Genomic DNA, 18,035 nt, shown 5'->3' on the forward strand with positions numbered 1-18,035 from the left:
TGCAGCACTCATTGGGGTTTAATTTGACAAGCGCCCTATGCACAACACCATTTTCTATTTTTCCTCATCCGCGAACACAACTTTGAAAGCCTGTGAGGCGGTAACGCTGTCACTACACCGTAGCGTGCCGCGAGATATTTCAAACCGTACGAAAGCTATGCTACGTACGGAAGGTTTCAACTTTTCGTGACCTCTTCCTGTCTCCTACTGCGCTGGTCATTTCCATTTATAACAGGGATGGTCTCGTACAAGCAGCATCTGTTTGTGACTGGGGTACTTGGCTGATTATATAGCTTAAGCGAAACAAACAAACAACAAACAAACAAACAAACAAACAACAAAAACGAACGAACGGAATACCACTATAATATTAAAGGCCCAAGGTAGCTACATATGAAACGTACATTTGCATTCGTCATTAATGTCCGACGCGGCGGTTACTGCATGTATTGAGCTTTGCACTTTGCCAGAAACTAAACTTATACCGGTGTCACACACCACATCCGATCGCGATCAAGCCTTATCCGAATCGAATTCGCGACCGTGATTGGCCCCTTCCCCTCATTTTTGCGCAAGAGCAAGTCTCACGGAGAAATTTGATCCCGATTCGCTCGATCACGATCGAAAGTGCGGCATGTGACATACGTATTACCTACGGACCGCAGCGTTGTCATGTTGTGAGAGTACAGCAAAAATTATTTAAAATCCCGCGTTTTACGCACCAATACCGAGCATCGATTATGAGGTATTCCGTAGTGGACTCCGATTGATATTGACCACCTGGGGTGGTCAATATCATCTGCAACTAAATTTCAACTCAAATATCAACTAAAATATCAACTGCAACTAATTTAAGTACACGACATGGAGGAAGGAAACCCAGGAGGAGCCCCGGCCAGCACGGAAGTATTGGAGAAGGTGTGGCGGAAGTCACGTGCTGTTATTCGCAAAGGAGCACTGGGACGGGTACCTCAAATGTCAACGTTGCCATAGCAACCGCGCTCCTGAAGCTTTCGCTACTGCTCTCGGTCTCTGAAAAGTGAGATAAGATTTTTCCACCGTGTCCTTTTCGCAGCACCTTTTGTTCGCGAGAAAAGCTGACTTAGGAGTGTGGTGTTCAAGCTTGAAAGTTGTGTTTGAGGTCTGTGAGTGTGAGTGTCCGCAACCACTCAAACAATCACGGCGCGGGTCTCAACGTCGTCTTCAACGTGCCACGGAAAAACACAGGAGCGCGTCTGCTTCACTAAAACTGCTACAGAAGTTTCGTAGGCATTGTTTTGACGCGCGCCAACAGCACACACTTCCGGCGGCTCGTAACAATGCAAGTTCAAAGTTCGCGCCCATCTGCTCCGGCGAGCTGCAGAAACCCTGATTGGAGGCGCAAAGGGAGATGACACACGTACATGGCTGCACTTCCGGCTTCAAATACGTGACTTCAGGGCCTCTCCTGTTTCGTTTCTTTCCTCCATGGTACACGAGCATTTTTGCATTTCTTCCCTATCAAAATGCGGCCGCCGGAGTGGGGATCGAACCCACGACCTCAAGCTGAGCATCGCAGAGCCTTAGCCGCTGGGTGGTGATTGCATTATTGCACATGTTTCGGCAATATTCGCAAGGAAATGGCATAGACTAAAATAAATTTCCTGTTCTTTCTGTACTGTAACATTAGCGAAAACATGCGAGACATGCGAGTTTTCTTTCTCGTTGAAATCAGAAATCAGCAACGAAGCATGGTGTTCGATCACTGAGCTTCAAGTGTCCACGAGCATGGTAAACCGAGGCCACGAACGGCAAATGCGGGCGCAAGGGCGCGTCGGAGTGCGCTCTAATATTAATTACACCATAAGCTAACGCAATCGCATCTATTACGGAAGTTATCGAACGGTAAATATTTTCGTTTGGATCCTTTCCCGATGCACCGCTTGATCACACGCTTTCTCTTACTGCGCGCCCTCATCAAAGCGGCGGCGCAGCGTGCGAATCGGACAGAGAGGCTGTTATGGTGTAAGGGGAATAGATCAGATGCCAAGGAGCACGCGGGCCTTGCCGAAGCTGCCGTGTTGGTGTTATGGGCCGCGGGTGAGAGGAGGAAGGGCGCAGCGATAACTGAAAATCGCGGGCAGAAACTGACCGCGGAAGCCAGTCGACCTTTCTCGGTTCCGAAGAGGCGAGTACAGCCGTTCTCCCCCTCGACGTCTTTGCCCTCCTCTCCGGGCGAGAGCAAGCCGTTAAATGTATGCGCACCTGCGGTTGAGAACGAATACGTTGCCTCGTGGCAGCGCGAAGCCGTGCTAAGCGAACCCCCACACGACTGGGTCCCACTGCTCATATAAGGTTTACCAGACAAGTGCGAGGCGCGGTGCGGACGTTACAACTTGCGTTGGCAGAATCTGGGAGTAAAATGGCCAGAGCCGCGAGCATGGACTCTTCTTCAACTTCTTCCTTCATGTTTGGCCTGGCGAATGAGCTGATCCTCGACCGGGACCCGCGCACCGCCGACTGGGCCCTGGCCGGGAACAGAGAGTTCCTCATCTCCCTGTTCATGGTCTACGTCTACGTGGTCAAGGTGGGCGGACCCCGATACATGAAAGACCGCAAGCCGTATGACGGCATCAAGCCGATTGTCAACATCTACAACGCCTGCATGGTGGTGCTGAACGCCTACTTCATGACTGCCTTCCTCTCCAGGACCTACATGGGCGGCGGCTACAGCCTCTTCTGCCAGGGCATCAACTACGAGGCCCGAGACGAGGTCACCATGAGCCTTCTCAACCTCTGCTGGTGGTACACGCTGGTGAGGATCGCCGACTTCATGGACACGGTTTTCTTCGTCCTGCGCAAGAAGGACTCGCACGTCTCGTTCCTGCACGTCGCGCACCACATTCTGGTAGTGTTCAACGGCTGCTACGGCGTCGGCTACGGCCCGGACGGCCAGGCGACACTGACCATTGTACTCAACTGCTTCGTCCACGTGATCATGTACACTTACTACTTCCTCTCTCTGCTGGGACCCACAGTGCAGAAGCACCTCTGGTGGAAGCGTTACCTGACGCAGGTGCAGCTGGTCCAGTTCTGCGTCATATTCGTGCACATGCTGGTTCCGCTCTTCTACAGCTGCGGTTACCCGAGACCGCACATCTACGTCATGCTGTGCGAGGCGGTTTTCTTCTTCATCATGTTCGTACGCTTCTACCTCAAGGCCTACCGGGACAGGCACAGCAAGAAAATCGAGGATAGAGATCACGCCAAGAGCAAGGTTCACTGAAAGTGTTGGCTCAGTCGATTCTGTGATACGCGCAAGGATTCTGCAAGTATCACGGTAGCTAATCTACAGTCGACGTGCACCGATCCAACGCTCAGAGAAAGTTGGGCAGTACAAAATCGTCTGTTTTTTTTTCCTGTAGCCTTTAAACTTGACCTTAGGTCACGTCGGTAGCGCCACGTCGGTAACGTCACATGACTATGTAAAAAGTGATGCGTGTGATATGCGGAATATTATGGGAACCTTAGAGACCTGATGGGTATCGATAAGTTCCGCGCGAATACAGGTACGGCTTGTTAACCAAGTTCTTAGTTCAGTGTACGAATAGATGAACGGTAGCTCATTGCATCTACTTGAATGCTTTTATCGCACCCAAATTACTCGAGTCGACCCAAAACACACACTGCAACTTCGTACAACGACAATGGCAAAAAAAAAAAAACAAGCTACGCGACCCGTGCATGCGATTAGTGCTAACACTATACTCTGCCCATAGATACCGAGTGCAACACGTTTTTATCTGTCCTTTGTCTCTTACCAGAGACATGCTTGGCACGAGAAAAACATCTAACGGTGGACAACAGGGATTTTGTGTACAAAATACATAGTTAGTTTTAGGCCGATAAAATCAGTGAACTGTTCGTTTGTTGCGTCGAGAACTGACACCATCGTCGAGAACCACGGTCCGTCTTTTGAACCACGTTGTCATATTCGTCATCGCTGTTACACTTTGACAGAACGCAGGTCAACAGTACGAAAAGTACTAAGTGCGTTGATGCCTTTTTTTTGCGTCACGTGAGAAATGCTGTAAACCAATGTTCCACGCTCGGTCCACTGATACAAATGCGCATGGTGAAGCGAGTGTTGTGAATGGCCGTGTATTTTGTTATCTGTGCCTGTTATGTTTTGTAATAGTTCTCAGAGAAAATGTACTGGTCAGTTGAAGAATAAAACGCTTTTGTTTTGTTGCCAACTCGTACTTTTATTTCTTGTTAGCTGCTTCGCGAGGACTTTTTTTTTCGCGCTTACCGAAGGCGCTTACTTACTTCGGTACGCAAAGAATGAGTTGACGAGGTAGGAGCAGCAGCATAATCGTGCATGCGCATTCAACATGTCATTGAAATAGGTTGGATACAACTAGAGTGTTAGTACTTGTAATCACAACGAGTGCCGCCTAATGTGTCATTGCGTGAGAGCGTGATGTTTTGCAGCCTTGAAAAGATACGTCAGTGATCTGACTATTTCAGCTGACTGGGATGAAACATGCAAGGATAGTAACTGCGCTGTTTCGCTCGTAGTTGCGAAATACTGTTAGCTCTTGCCGCAACAACATCACTTTCATAGAAACGCTCTCTGTTCATCTTCCTGTGAACCATTTTTTCTTTCTTCCACTTTACTTGAAGTGCTTCGAAGCTTTGGCATCAAAAAAATTCAGCATGGGGTTTTATGTGTCCGTGCAAAAAGAGAGAGACAGAAGAAAGGGGTAAGGCAGGGAGGTTAACCAGATGGGAAGATCCGGTTTGCTACCCGGCTCTGGGGAGAGAGGGGAGGGGGAGGTAAAACCACAACGTGATTATGAGGCATGCCATAGTGGGCGACTCCGTAATAATTTTGACCATTTAGTTTTTTTAAAGAAATAGCGTTAAGGGTGCCGTCTCGCCGAAAATCTGGCGTCGGCGGAGTTTCCGTGAGCGAAAATTCCCGCATATATTAGGTATATGTATATGCCACGCCCTGCTATATGACACGCGGTATATGCGGGCTATATTGCCATACCATTCCATCACGAAAGTTGCTCATACCTTGGCTTATATTTTCGACAAAGGTATTCCTCGAAATTTACAGAATGGCAGCCCACAAACTAATATGATGTAACAAAGCACCGACAGCGCACGCCTTTCATGTTAAATCTTCTGACGCGAAACAATAACAGAAACCTGCAAATGATGTAATTTTTTTTGGCGCGGCTGTGCACTACCTCCGGGATTGGCCAAAGCAAGAGGCAGCGTGTCTACCAGAAAGCGCGCCTTCGTGCATAGCGTTCACCGCCAGCGCTTCCCGGTAACATTACGGTTAAATAAGCTGCAGTTGCCGGGAAGCGTGAGAAGCAGTCAGGGAATGCTATCGCGTTCCATTCTTAAAGGCAAATTTGGACCACCTGAGGTTCTTTAACGTGCACCTAAATCTAAGTACACGGGCGTTTTCGCATTTCGCCCCCATCGAAATGCGGCCGCCGTGGCCGGGATACTTGTACGTAACGAATTCAATGTAAATAATACTTGTAATCAATGACATGTTCTGGTAATTTTGTAATTTAACGATTACATTGTTTCATCAGTAACGCTCAGTGTAATCAATTACTTTTTCCCGTAACCAATTACATGTAACCAGTCACTTTATTAACGAGACTTGATGTAAGTAACGGCGCCGTTTTGAGTACATATAGCAGCCTCGCAAATACGCATGTTCAGACAGGCAAACCAGGGGGCTCACTATTTGGTTCCTGATCGTAAAGCTCCACCAGATGTTGGTTGACGACTTAAACACGCGCAGGTATGTCTCGATAGCGAATGCAACTTAGGAGGTTACAACTAGGAAATTGCGTACGGACAATATTTTTCAGCTTTTTATCGGGCGCGTCTTCTCTGAGAACCAGCAATAATAAAGCTGTGCGCGTCATAGAGGACACAGACGCAGAGTAACCGTATCTTACCCGCCGTGGTTGCTCAGTGGCTATGGTGTTGGGCTGCTGAGCACGATGTCGCGGGATGGAATCCCGGCCACGGCGGTCGCATTTCGGTGGGGGCGAAATGCGAAAAACACCCGTGTACTTAGATTTAGGTGCACGTTAAAGAACCCGAGGAGGTCCAAATTTCAGGAGTCCCCCACTACGGCGTGCCTCATAATCAGATCGTGGTTTTGGCACGTAAAACCCCATAATTAAAAAAAGAGCAACCGTATCTTTTGTGCAAGATCCGTATGCGTTAGAACACCGCCGAGCGTGCAGACCGAGTCAAGTGGATAATTTTCCTGCATTTACTTGTTCTTCCTCCTCGAGCAAGTTATCAGTGTCACTGCTGGAATCTTCGCAACACAAAAGAAACAAAGACACACACACAAAACGATTAGCAATTGTTGGCGCAGGTAAGCAATGCACGAAAGGAAGCAGAGCACGCACTGAAAGTGCCAGGCCCGCTTATTCTGTTTACTGTATCTATGCAATGTTATCAAAAGTTGGGAGGAAAGTAACGGGCAAGTAATCGATCGCTATTGTGTAATTCATCAGTTACTTTCGTAGGGCAGTGATTTGTAACTTTACTCGATTACATTTTTCAATGAAGTAATTGTAATCGCAATCGGTTACCTTTTTTTCTCTAACGTGTGCAATCTGCGTCGAGCTCAGCAGCGCAACGTTGTGGGCGGCTCCGACTGCAGTGCACTGATCTTGATCCAAATTGTTCCAAATGGAGAGAGGCCCGTTCGGCTAAGCAAGAAGCGCGAAGTGGGAAATCCTTTCGTGACCGCTGGGTGCAGCACAGACGTTGGTCGCGTGTACGTTTAGCGCCAGTCTGGAAAGGCAAATGCCGTAGCGACGACCCCTCTTCCACCTGGGGGAAGGTCGCCGGCACAGAAAGTGTCATGCGAAAAGAACCGGCACACAGAGATGCTATACAGGTGGTGACAAGAAACTAACCGTTGTGATGCCTGCACTGCAGTGCGTAGTTTTGTTTATATATATGTATACGCTTTTCGAGATTCCAAGCGCCCAAAGTGCATATATTTCACTGCTGTGGCTTCATTTTAGAGCCTCTACGCTTTTAACAAAATATCGCTCCTGGCGAAGTCTGTTTCCCACCCCAAAAACTTTGTTAAAAGTGCTCGCCATAAATTTTTATGTTGCAGAAGTGCCGACATATATATGGCTTAAGAATAACTCAGCTTTTAAACGTTTATAAACTCCGCAAAGTAACGAAGACACAAGAAAGAAAACACACACGACACCTCAGCGCTCGTGGGGTCGTGTGTGTTTTCTTTCTTGTGTCTTCGTTTTTTTGCGCAGTTTATAAACGTTTAAAATCTATGAACCAACTAGCCCGCCAGAACGTCCTACTGAAATAACTCAGGCAGTGGAAAGCATCAAGTGACGGAGACGAAGGAAATGCACGGCCAATACGACGGAAGAGAAATCGTGCAATATTATTTTCGTATGTATATGAAGGGCGGAGTAAAAACGCATATAATATAACCTTTAAACATCTTGAGTAGTTTAAATCCCGAGTTTAAAACATTCTGAATTTGAATCACTCTAGATAGTATTCTCAGAAAATATGCAATGAAACAACCACATAAACCTTATAGCATTAAACACTTCAAGCGGGTTTCATTTCACGTTATATTGACATTTTGCCACAAAGAACAGTTCTTACTGCATCATGCTTTGTCTGCTCGCACACGAATTACAGTACACTGGTATGGGGACGGCTACACGAACTAACCTTCAAAAACTAGCCGTCCCTGAGAAACGTGCTCTTCGCATTGTTTTTAATTTACCCTGGAGACACTCGACAAACGAAATAATTAGAGGCCAAGGAATTTTAACCGCATATAACTTGTATACGTATAACCCATTAAGTGCGTCTAGGAACGAACAAAAGAGGCACTTGGAAAATATTTCTGGCTTAGGTCCACAGCACTTGTATGAATTGCTTCTACCCACACTACCATAAAGCACACTGGTTGTTACGAGCAGTCAGAAAAAACCATGAATGCCGAACATAATCTGGGATATCAGTCACCACAAGCATTAAAGAAATTATCTGACGCACACAATATAAGGTCAGTAACTCGGCGCTGCATGAATGTTTTATTTTATTAGGTCAAACACCTCAGCGCCACTTTGGCAAATATAATCAATCCAATACGTTATTAACCTCGTTTAAGAACAATGTTCTCATCAATTCTGTTTGTCAACTACAAACTAGCCATATGCCTTCTTCGTCTTCATTTTTAGAGCTATAGCTCTGCTACTCCAGGTACAAGCCCAGAAAACTCCTCGTTCCGTAAGTCTTACCTACAAGCTCAAACAAGCTCAGCCAAGGTCAAATTGAGGCTTAGCCTGCCACCACCGGGGGCTGCTGCGTGCATATCTTGAAAGCGATTTGAGATATGTGTACAAAGTGCTCGGTCGCGCGGGCCTCATCTTGAAAGCGATCTGCGATGGGAACAAAGTGCGCCGAGTGCTGGTAGCTTCGTATGCGCCGTGCTTTTGACGCTTAGTTCGTGTTGAAGCAAGGCAGAGCATGAAGGTAAATTCGCTCACTGCTGCTGCCACGCCGAGCAGCGTCTGTGTGTTGTCTTGTGGTGCAGTTGTAGATGCAGTAGTTGCTGACGGCGGCGAGGAGCGCATGTGTCCATTCCCAAAGCAAGCAAAACCGTGCTTTCCCTCGACTAACTTGATTTAACCGCGGTCAACCACGCGAAATTCTTTTCTCTTCGTCAACTGCGCAAGCTGAAATGCAGTTTTTTTCTCATTATTATGTATACTGTGCGAGTCAAAGGCATTGGCTAAGTTATTCACAGCGGGATTATGAATCGTCGACCGCTGCATGCTGTATAGGAAGTCGGAACCCCGGGGAGCACTTTCGCTTTTCTCCCCCATCCTAATGTACTGATGGAAAATAAAATTGAAATATATTTTATTGTAATTGGACCTTGTCCAGTTACGCCTAGTTTAATGATATTAACAGGAAATGATTGGCTCAAAAAATAATTGGGGGAAGGGGAAAGGGGGTCGGTCCATTAGGATTCTCTAAGTGAGAAGTACGCGATAGCATTGTGTGCTGTCTCTGCAGTGCACAGTTAAGACACTGGACGGGTTAGTTGACAGCGTGCCAACCAATTGCGGTGCTCTTTGGTTCCTTGTGTGCTGCCATTGTCTATCTTCCGTCCTCCTCTCCGCTTAGCTCTGCCGGGGGAATCTCTCAACGTCTTCATAAATCCGAAGCCCGCACATGGGCTGTACAATGCTACGGCGTTAAAAAAGATATGCGCACACTTCAACAATTTGTGTCGCAGAGCTCATGTACAGCGACAGCAGCAGGCTTTCTCAGCGGACACCGCACTCGAGAACAACTTCTTTGCGATACGCACAGCGTCGGCTTCATCTGCCGCAGTAGTGCATGTTATGGACTCCACTATTACTGCACGGTCTCTCAGAGTCTGTGGCGCCCAAAACATTGCACCGGTTACCAGCCACGAACGTTGCGCGATAACATGTTGGCTAGCGTGCCCGGCTCCCATGTGGACATTGCAGGAAGGACGTAAGTTCTAAAAGCGCTGGTGGGCAGGTTTGTTTTGAGCGTGCGAGCGCTAATTTGTCGATCCTCAGCCTGCGTCACCGGCTTTCGTATATGACATCCAATGTGTTGCAGCGTCTTAAATGTTGAACCTCTGTAATGAAATCGCCCGATATTATGCGCTTTTCTACTTGGAGGTGCGTGTGCTTTTAAAATATCCATAAGCCTACAATGTCTGCGTAATTATTTTATCGTGATTTACTGTTTCATTACGCAGTACAGATATGCGCTCACTGGCACTTCTGACCCTGTGGGTCGAAATGCAGGGAAGTATGTAGGCTGGTTTGCTGGCAGTTGGAATGTCTACAGCGCAATCAATAAAATGGCGGTTGCAGAAGTCATTACAATACTTTTGTCGCCCTGTTGCACGGGATGCTCAGGTTGAGGAGGTGGCCTGACGACGACAACGTAACAAGGCTGTGTCACATGATGCGATTTTCATCGCAGTCGTAGGGCCAATTCTGTGATTTTCGGCTGCGACCGTGCAACGTCGCAGCGATCGCTGCGATTTTCCGTCGATATTGCGCCGAGAGTTATTTCGCGGTTTGTTTTGGGAAATGGTGTCGGTCGCTCAACACAACGTTTATAGATACTTTTTTTGTTTATAAATGTTGGCTTAACAAGCCTCGAACAGTGTAACTAATTGAGTGGAGCTGTGTATGGCGCAATCGGTACGTACCATCAGCACCGACACGCGAACGGCGCAGATAAAAACACGTAAGTCAGATTCGGTTCTGTGATTTCTATGCGTTTGTTGACACGCTACGTTGCTAATAAAGCGACGCTTTTTTTACGTTGGCTTCGGGTGCTGATAGTACGTAATTTTGCTTGCTTTTCCGTTATTTACACGCGCTGCGAGTTGGTAAATACTACGAGGTGTCCCTCACGGCAAGACATGGAATTTGGATGTCGTCCCAAGATTCTACTCGCGATCTAAGAAAACGCCACCGTTGTGTAGCGCGGTACGCTTTAACGGACGGAACAATTTAAAGAATATGCAACTACGGACAAGTGCTGCGGTCAAGTGGTGCCACTCGGTTTCCCCAATGAATTATCTGATTTCAACGTTACTTCCGCGGCGAGAGGCAACTGATTATCAAGCTCGCAGAGGGAGCGTGCAAGCTATATATCGTAATGAATGTTCTACAATAACTTATAAAAGGCTTTGACTGGTGATAAACAGCGTCGTCAATTTGTTTTCGAAGCATTATTTGAACGTTTTTTTTTCTCATTTTTATGATGTATAATTTTTTCTCCGGCACAAAAACCAATAAACCTTCAATGTGCTGCAGACTTTGCATCTTTATGCACCTGTATTAACCCTCAGATTAAAAGGTAATTGCATATTTCGCTTACTTCAGTGCATCCAATTTCTTTTGTTTATGCTGGTCGTAACATATCGCAGTATTCTAAGAAACTACTTCGCCATAAGTATCTATGCCTTTCCTTGCTTCCCTGTCGCTACTCCCTGTAATACACACGCAACAATGCAAAAAGCATGCAAACACCTTGTTTTTATAAGCAGTAGATAACACATTAAACAAAAGCAGATCAAAATTGCGCAGTGATGTTAGCCGGTTGTATTCCTTCGTGTGAATGATAGTATCTTTTCAAGTGTGGGTGGGTCTTACATGTCCACAGCTCATAAAGTGTGCAGACTCATCACGAGGTGTAGGCCTTGCCCATCAAGATGGAGGCAATGTTGCTAATGAGTCTGCAATTACATGTATTACTGCGTAAGCTCGTATAACAATATCTCATCATTACTCAGCCGAGCTTGCTCCGAGTCATATTCACCAAAATTATGCTCTGCCGAGCTTGCTCTAACTCATATTCACCAAAATCTACTTAGCCGAGCTTGCTCCGACTCCATATTCAGAAAGATTCTACTCAGGCAACCTTGCATTGAGTCATACATACGTATATTCATCAAAAATCTACTCATCCGAGCTTGCTGTGACTCATATTCACCAAAATTATAGTGAGCTGAGCTTGCTCTGACTCATTCATCAAAGTTATACTCGGCCGAGCTCGCTCTGACTCATATTCACCAAAATCTACTTAGCCGACCTTGCTCTGACTGATATTCACCAAAATTATGCTCGGCCGAGTTTGCTCTAACTCATATTCACCAAAATATACTTAGCCGAGCTTGCTCCGACTCCATATTCAGAAAGATTCTACTCAGGCAAGCTTGCATTGAGTCATACATACGTATATTCATCAAAAATCTACTCATCCGAGCTTGCTGTGACTCATATTCACCAAAATTATAGTGAGCTGAGCTTGCTCTGACTCATATTCATCAAAATTATACTCGGCCGAGCTCGCTCTGACTCATATTCACCAAAATCTACTTAGCCGACCTTGCTCTGACTGATATTCACCAAAATTATACTCGGACGAGCTTCCTCTGACTCATATTCACGATTCTACTCAGGCGAGCTTGCATTGAGTCATATTCACCAAAAATCTACTTAGCCGAGCTTGCTCTGACTCATATTCACCGAAATTCTACGCAGTTGAGCTTGCTCTGAATCTATTTGATCAAATTTCTACTCAGACGAGCTTGCACTGAGTCATATTCATCAAAAATCTACTTAGCTGAGCTTGCTCTGACCCATATTCACCAAAATTATACTCAGCTGAGCTTGCCCTGACAACCATGTGACAATGTTCACCAAAAGTTTACTCAACCGAGCTCGCTCTTACTCGTATTCACCAAAATTCTACTCAGCCAGGCTCACACGAACTCAGACTCATGGTTAGTTCAAAGTCTTAGTGAGCCGACGTTTGAGTGAGTTCACCGAGCTATGTACAAATCACATTATGTGACCTGTGCAGTGCATGAGCAAACATTGCCTATGAGTACGTGTTGCATCGGGTGAAATAAAGACAACTGTTAACACTGCAGTTAGTTTTCTAGAGTTTAACTGACCGTTACGTGAAAGCTTCGCCTAATGTCGATTCAAGCAAGTGCGTTGGATCTGCATCATATTTTTTGCCAATCCTGCTGGCTATCCTGGCCGTTACTGGGTGGCCACATTTTGTACATTTCAACACAAAGTTGAATAAATGACTGTGGTGCAATATATTAAAAAATGCTTACATCACTGCAAGTACAACAATCAGAACATGATACAAACGCATGCGCATGAGATGCACACGAATGCTAAATATATAAACAGACGGAATCACTTGGCCACCACATATTGCAAAAAACAAAGAAAAAGCACAGACCAATGCTGCAACGACCACACATAAAAATTCACCTTGCCAAGTACATGGGCTATAGGAGAAACACACGCGCAACCTAGCAGTTTCCTCGAGGTAGCAGCTATGGACGCTTTTGCATTCGCAGCTGGCCACTCAACCACTCAAGTGTGTTCAGTGTGTACTTGGACTCAGACAGACTTTTTATTGTCTATATCTTAAAAATTTAATGCGGTCTCCTTAAAAATTTGAGAATATTTGGATTCTGAGGCTTGCAAAGGTGAATATTTCATTCCCATCTTGTTCAAAGTGAAAGCCCATACAAAAGCTTAGAGATATTGTCAGTGCCCCTCACTTTCCCTCAGAACATATGTAGTTTGTTATTGATATTCTAGCAGCGTTTCAACAGCAAGAAAGGGAATCAGCTTCCCCTGTTTTCAGCATTGGGTTAACGCAGGCAATTCAGGGAGGCGTAACGTTTAGCTAATACAATCGGTTCGGGAATACCCGATTAGATTTTACCTTGACGCTTTCCTTGCACTTTCTTATTTTGGTCAAATAATCTAGCTTGGAATGGCTCCAATTAGCCTGCTCTAACATTGGTCTAATTTAGGTTACGTACACGACTAGCTTAACAGACTGGGATGTTGGCTTTCATTTACAGGAAAGGAACCATAGCAGCTGCTCCAGTTGCATATGTTATTGATTATCTGGGGTTTTCAGGCTCACATTTAAGATAATGTGCTGGAGCAGGGAGAAGCACACGCATGCTATTAGCGGATAGTTTCGATAGCTTCTGCCTTTACACTTGCCTCTATGTATACAAACTTTTAGCGTTCGATTTTGTTATTAAACAAACAAACGCACTCCTAACAAGGTATTTAATGTTAGCCGTGGGGCTACGCGGCTGAGCTATATACTGCGGCACATTAACTTAAGCGTCTTGATACAAATTCACATGATGAGAAATCAGACGACGCCCATGTCTGTCAGAATGATATGGTACTACGACGTACACAAGTGACTGCTGCTCCTAAAAGATGTGGTGTCGACTTTTACGCCTTTCGAAATATTCAGAGAGCCCTTGTATGGATAATTACAGCACACGCGCCGCGACGGACGAACCAGGCTGGCGCTAAGAATAAAGTTCACAACACAAATTCCATTGCACGTTCAGTAATTACACACAGATCATTTGTGGCTTCCTTCAGGGGCACACGGGAGTTTTTGGGTTGGTGCTTGCTGCTAATTTTGGTGCGAGAATATCGCTAGAAGCAGGAGCCGCTGATGCGCAATCACGAGCAATATACACACCTCCTTTCTTCAGAAGCACGGTTAGCGCGAGGGTCTCTGCGTTGGCATGACGACTTCGCTGCAGCCGAATTACGAATACTGCATATGAAGTTTGAAGTTTATTCAAAATATACATTTGTTATATACATTCGTTTTGCATTGTGATTGAACAATCAGAGGTCCCAAAGTGATCTTTCATGTGATGAAACCAGCTATATGGGTTTGTTGATAGGTCCTCTTGTAATTTGTTCTATCGCAGGAAGAACGACACGGGCATAAAAGACACACGAGACAGCACACAGCGCTGAACGACCAGCTCACGAACACCTCAAAAGGACAAGGACTGATAGAGACGACAAACACTGCGCTGACTTCCAACAATATTTTATTGCGATTGCCACATCATGTGTATATAAACGGGAGGGGGAATGCGCAGAAAAATGAAAGGCGGTGTCAAAAAACGGTCATCTAACAGCAAGTCATTGGTACTTAGTTTATAGTCACGTGAAAAATAAAGACACATTACTAACACAATCTGCTTAGATAAAGGACTTCACTAGGTGTCAGTCGATAGAGGGGGCTCTAACATATTACTAACACTATCTGTTCAGATAGAAGACTTCACTAGCTGTCAGCGCGATAGAGGGGACACTGACAAGCACACTACCCAGTTTCCTAGTGAAATCGGCTTCCATTATCTCTCGCGTGAGCTGTGAGCTGTGTTTTGCTAAAACCTCCGTATCTTCAAAGAGGAGCTCGCATCGACGCAGTCGCAATCTCGGCAATGGATGCCCAAGTGGCCTTGAACAGTGTTATGCACGTTATTGTGGTGCTCCCTTAAGCACCCTTGCCGGTCCTGTCCAATATATTTATTTCAAAACAGGAGAATCTGGTAAACCACATCAGTTGCGCATGTAACAAAACCTAAATCACATCAGAGTTGTTGCTCTGTCGCGCACAAAGAATGTGCGAGAATCACTCGAGGACAACTTAGCTGAGCGGTAGATCCGCTTTTTACGCTTAGAAAGTCGTTTAATGCGAGTGTTATACCAGGGTGCTTGTGGGTTAGAAGTTAAGGTACGGCTGGGAATATATTTGTTCATTAGTTCATTTACATTATCAGTAAACATGTCCCAATTAGTTTGCACAGAACGGTCATCAAAGTTGGTCAGTATTGTGTCAAGAAACGTGCATAACTCGCTATTGATGGCCTCGAAGTTTGCTCTCCTATAGTCGAGTATTGTTTTCTCTTTCCTGCTATTTTTCGGATGGTTGGCACTAATGGTAAAAAGCATAGCAGAGTGGTCACTTAAAGGCGGAAGGAAGGTAACGTTCGAAGTTAGTTTCGGTTCAGTAGTGAGTGCGAGGTCGAGAGTATTTGATATACTAGCAGTATTCCGAGTAGGTTGAGTGACCACTTGCGAAAAGGAAAAAGTGGAACATAATCTAAAAATTCTCTGGCCTGCGACGAAAAAGGCAGTAATGAAGGAGGTTGAGTGTTACATTTAATGTCTGGAAGGTTAAAGTCGCCTAACAAATTGTTGAAAAACCAGGAAGCGGAGCCGAAGTAGAAAACGTCTTGTTTATTCGACGCTTGCGAAAAAAACCCAAAAAATGTGAGCGCGCGCTCGAGTCCACGCTCGCTTCTGGCTTCGTCCTCTTCTCTTCTTTTTCGGAGCATAATATTCAACAGCTCACGGCCGAACAATTTGCGTGTGCTTTCTTGACTTGACTTTCTTGACTTGACCAATGACTTTCTTTACAACCTGTCTGGCCCTCAGTATCCAGAAGTTTTCTCTCAGTTCAGTTAAAAGAAAGCTGAGGCCAGCGTGTAAAAGTCGTTGGTGTTCCTTCTCGACCAACAATTTTGTGAATGTGTCTGAAGCAGGAAGCAGAATGGGGTGCTTGGAACTTTCCCGAAGGTTGCTGAACTGAAAGCGACCTCCCAAGCGAAGAAGCCCTAATTCGTCGTGATATGGTCTGAAGCGCTGGAGTGTAATGTCCATTCTGCTGACATCCGGTCCAAATACTTTATCTTGCGTTCGACATATCCAATAAATTTCAGCCTCTTGTACTTCAGTTGCGTCTAAAGGTCCCTTCTTTCTGGCATCTGCGTACCTGCAATTTTTAGTAAATCGTTGTATCCATGCAGTTATACGCATCAGTCGGTTATAAGAGCTGTAGTCGTCGATGTTTACAATCGTAAGCACTGGTCGAGCTGTTGCTTTCAAACACGTAGTTTCCTCTTCTAGGCCGACTGTATCCTGAATTGCTGCGGCTGTACAGGTAGTTTCTTCTATTTCGACTATATCCTCGGTGTAGCAAGGCTCGTCGAAAGTCGTCTCAGTGTAAAGAAAGTTTGGTCCTTTTCACCAAATCAAACTTTGCAAGAGTTGCTCCGCAGTGGTTCCTCTAGACAGTAAATCGGCTGGATTTTGATCACCAGGACAATGTCTCCACATGTTCAAATCGGTTAGGGAGAGTATCTGTGCAACTAGATTTGCTACGAACCGTTCCCAGCGTTTCGTTGAACGGCGTAGCCAATGAATCACGATCATAGAATCTGTCCACATAACTGTTTCAACGCCCTCTAGGTTTAGGGCACGTTTCACTGTTGCAGTTAGTCGAGCTGCAACGAGGGCTCCCATCAGTTCTAATCGTGGCACAGTAATCTTTTGTAGAGGTGCGACTCTCGACTTGGCTAGCAGAAGCTGAACTGTTGTGTCTCCTTGATGTCTCGTATCTGAAGGTAAAGCACGGCGCCGTACGCAACTGGGCTAGCGTCACTAAAGGCGTGGATGGTAACCTGCACATTCTTGTCCAGGAGGAATTGACCAAAATGTCTCTTAACTTCCAGCTGATTAACAGTTCTGAGGCCTTTAGTCCACGCTCTCCACTCAATAAGAAGGCACTCAGGAAGTGGCGCATCCCAGGTGTATTTCTGTAACCACAGCCTTCGTATAAATAACTTGACTACCAGCACGAAAGGCGCTAAGAATCCAAAAGGATCGTACATGAGTGAGGCGAAGCTTAAGATCTGTCGCTTCGTAACCTTTTGCTCGCTCAATGATTCAAGCATCTTCGTTAGTGATGGCTTTAAGATGTCTTTGTCGGTATCCCAAACGAGACCAAGAATCTTCTTTTCGTTTTCTACATCGAACTGTACCTTTACCTCTCTACTATTGTAAAGGTTTCGTAAGTGTCCATCATTTGTCGTCCACTTTGTTAGATGCATTCCTGCCTCTTTTAAGATACTGAAGCAATCGCTAATGACTTGCTGCGCTTCTTCTTTGTTCTGTGCCCCGATGACCAAGTCATCAACGTAGAAATGATGTTTCAATAGTTTGGCAGTAGAAGGGTATTTGTCTTCTACCAGTTGGAAGTGGTGTCGCAGAGTTGCCGCAACGAGAAAGGGACTGCTGCAGGCGCCAAAGGGAACCCTTGTCATGCGCAGTTCTTCAATATTGGAAGACTCTTCTTCAAACCAGAAGTAACGTAACGCGTCTCGGTCGTGTTCAGCCAGCGACACTTGAAGAAACGCTTTTTCGATGTCGGCAGAAATTCCAATCTTGAAGCTGCGAAACTTCAGCAGTAAGTCGAGGATGTTGGGGTTCAAATTCGGTCCTGTCCACAAGACGTCGTTGAGTGAAGGTGAGTCCGTAGCACGAGAAGAGGCGTCGAATACCACCCGTACTTTCGTTGTAGCTCTGTCGCGTCTCACTATTGCTCGGTGTGGCATATAGTACGTGATATGTTCACTCGCACTGTCCGTTGTGACCTTCTCAGCGAAGTCGTTGCTGTAGTAGCTCCTAATAGCAGTGTCATATTCCTTCTGAAACTCTGGTTCTCGATGTAGCCTTCTCTGCAAGGACTCCAGCCTCTTTAACGCGACATCCCGGTTGTTTTTTAGC

The 18,035-nt window shown here is 45.7% G+C and overlaps 1 protein-coding gene across 1 annotated transcript in view; it reads left to right on the top strand.

Annotated features, from left to right (window-relative positions):
* Positions 1-2,258: 2,258 nt before the first annotated feature.
* LOC119449099 (elongation of very long chain fatty acids protein AAEL008004) overlaps positions 2,259-18,035 on the top strand; it is a 54,031-nt gene continuing 38,254 nt past the window's right edge. The window contains exon 1 of the mRNA XM_037712287.2: positions 2,259-3,548. Within this exon, the coding sequence (XP_037568215.2) occupies positions 2,402-3,265 (864 nt within the window). The 5' untranslated portion in view covers positions 2,259-2,401 and the 3' untranslated portion in view covers positions 3,266-3,548. The remainder of the gene's footprint in view (positions 3,549-18,035) is intronic.

The sequence above is a fragment of the Dermacentor silvarum genome, chromosome 4, assembly GCF_013339745.2.
Source record: "Dermacentor silvarum isolate Dsil-2018 chromosome 4, BIME_Dsil_1.4, whole genome shotgun sequence".
In the NCBI taxonomy this organism is placed as follows: Eukaryota; Metazoa; Arthropoda; class Arachnida; order Ixodida; family Ixodidae; genus Dermacentor; species Dermacentor silvarum.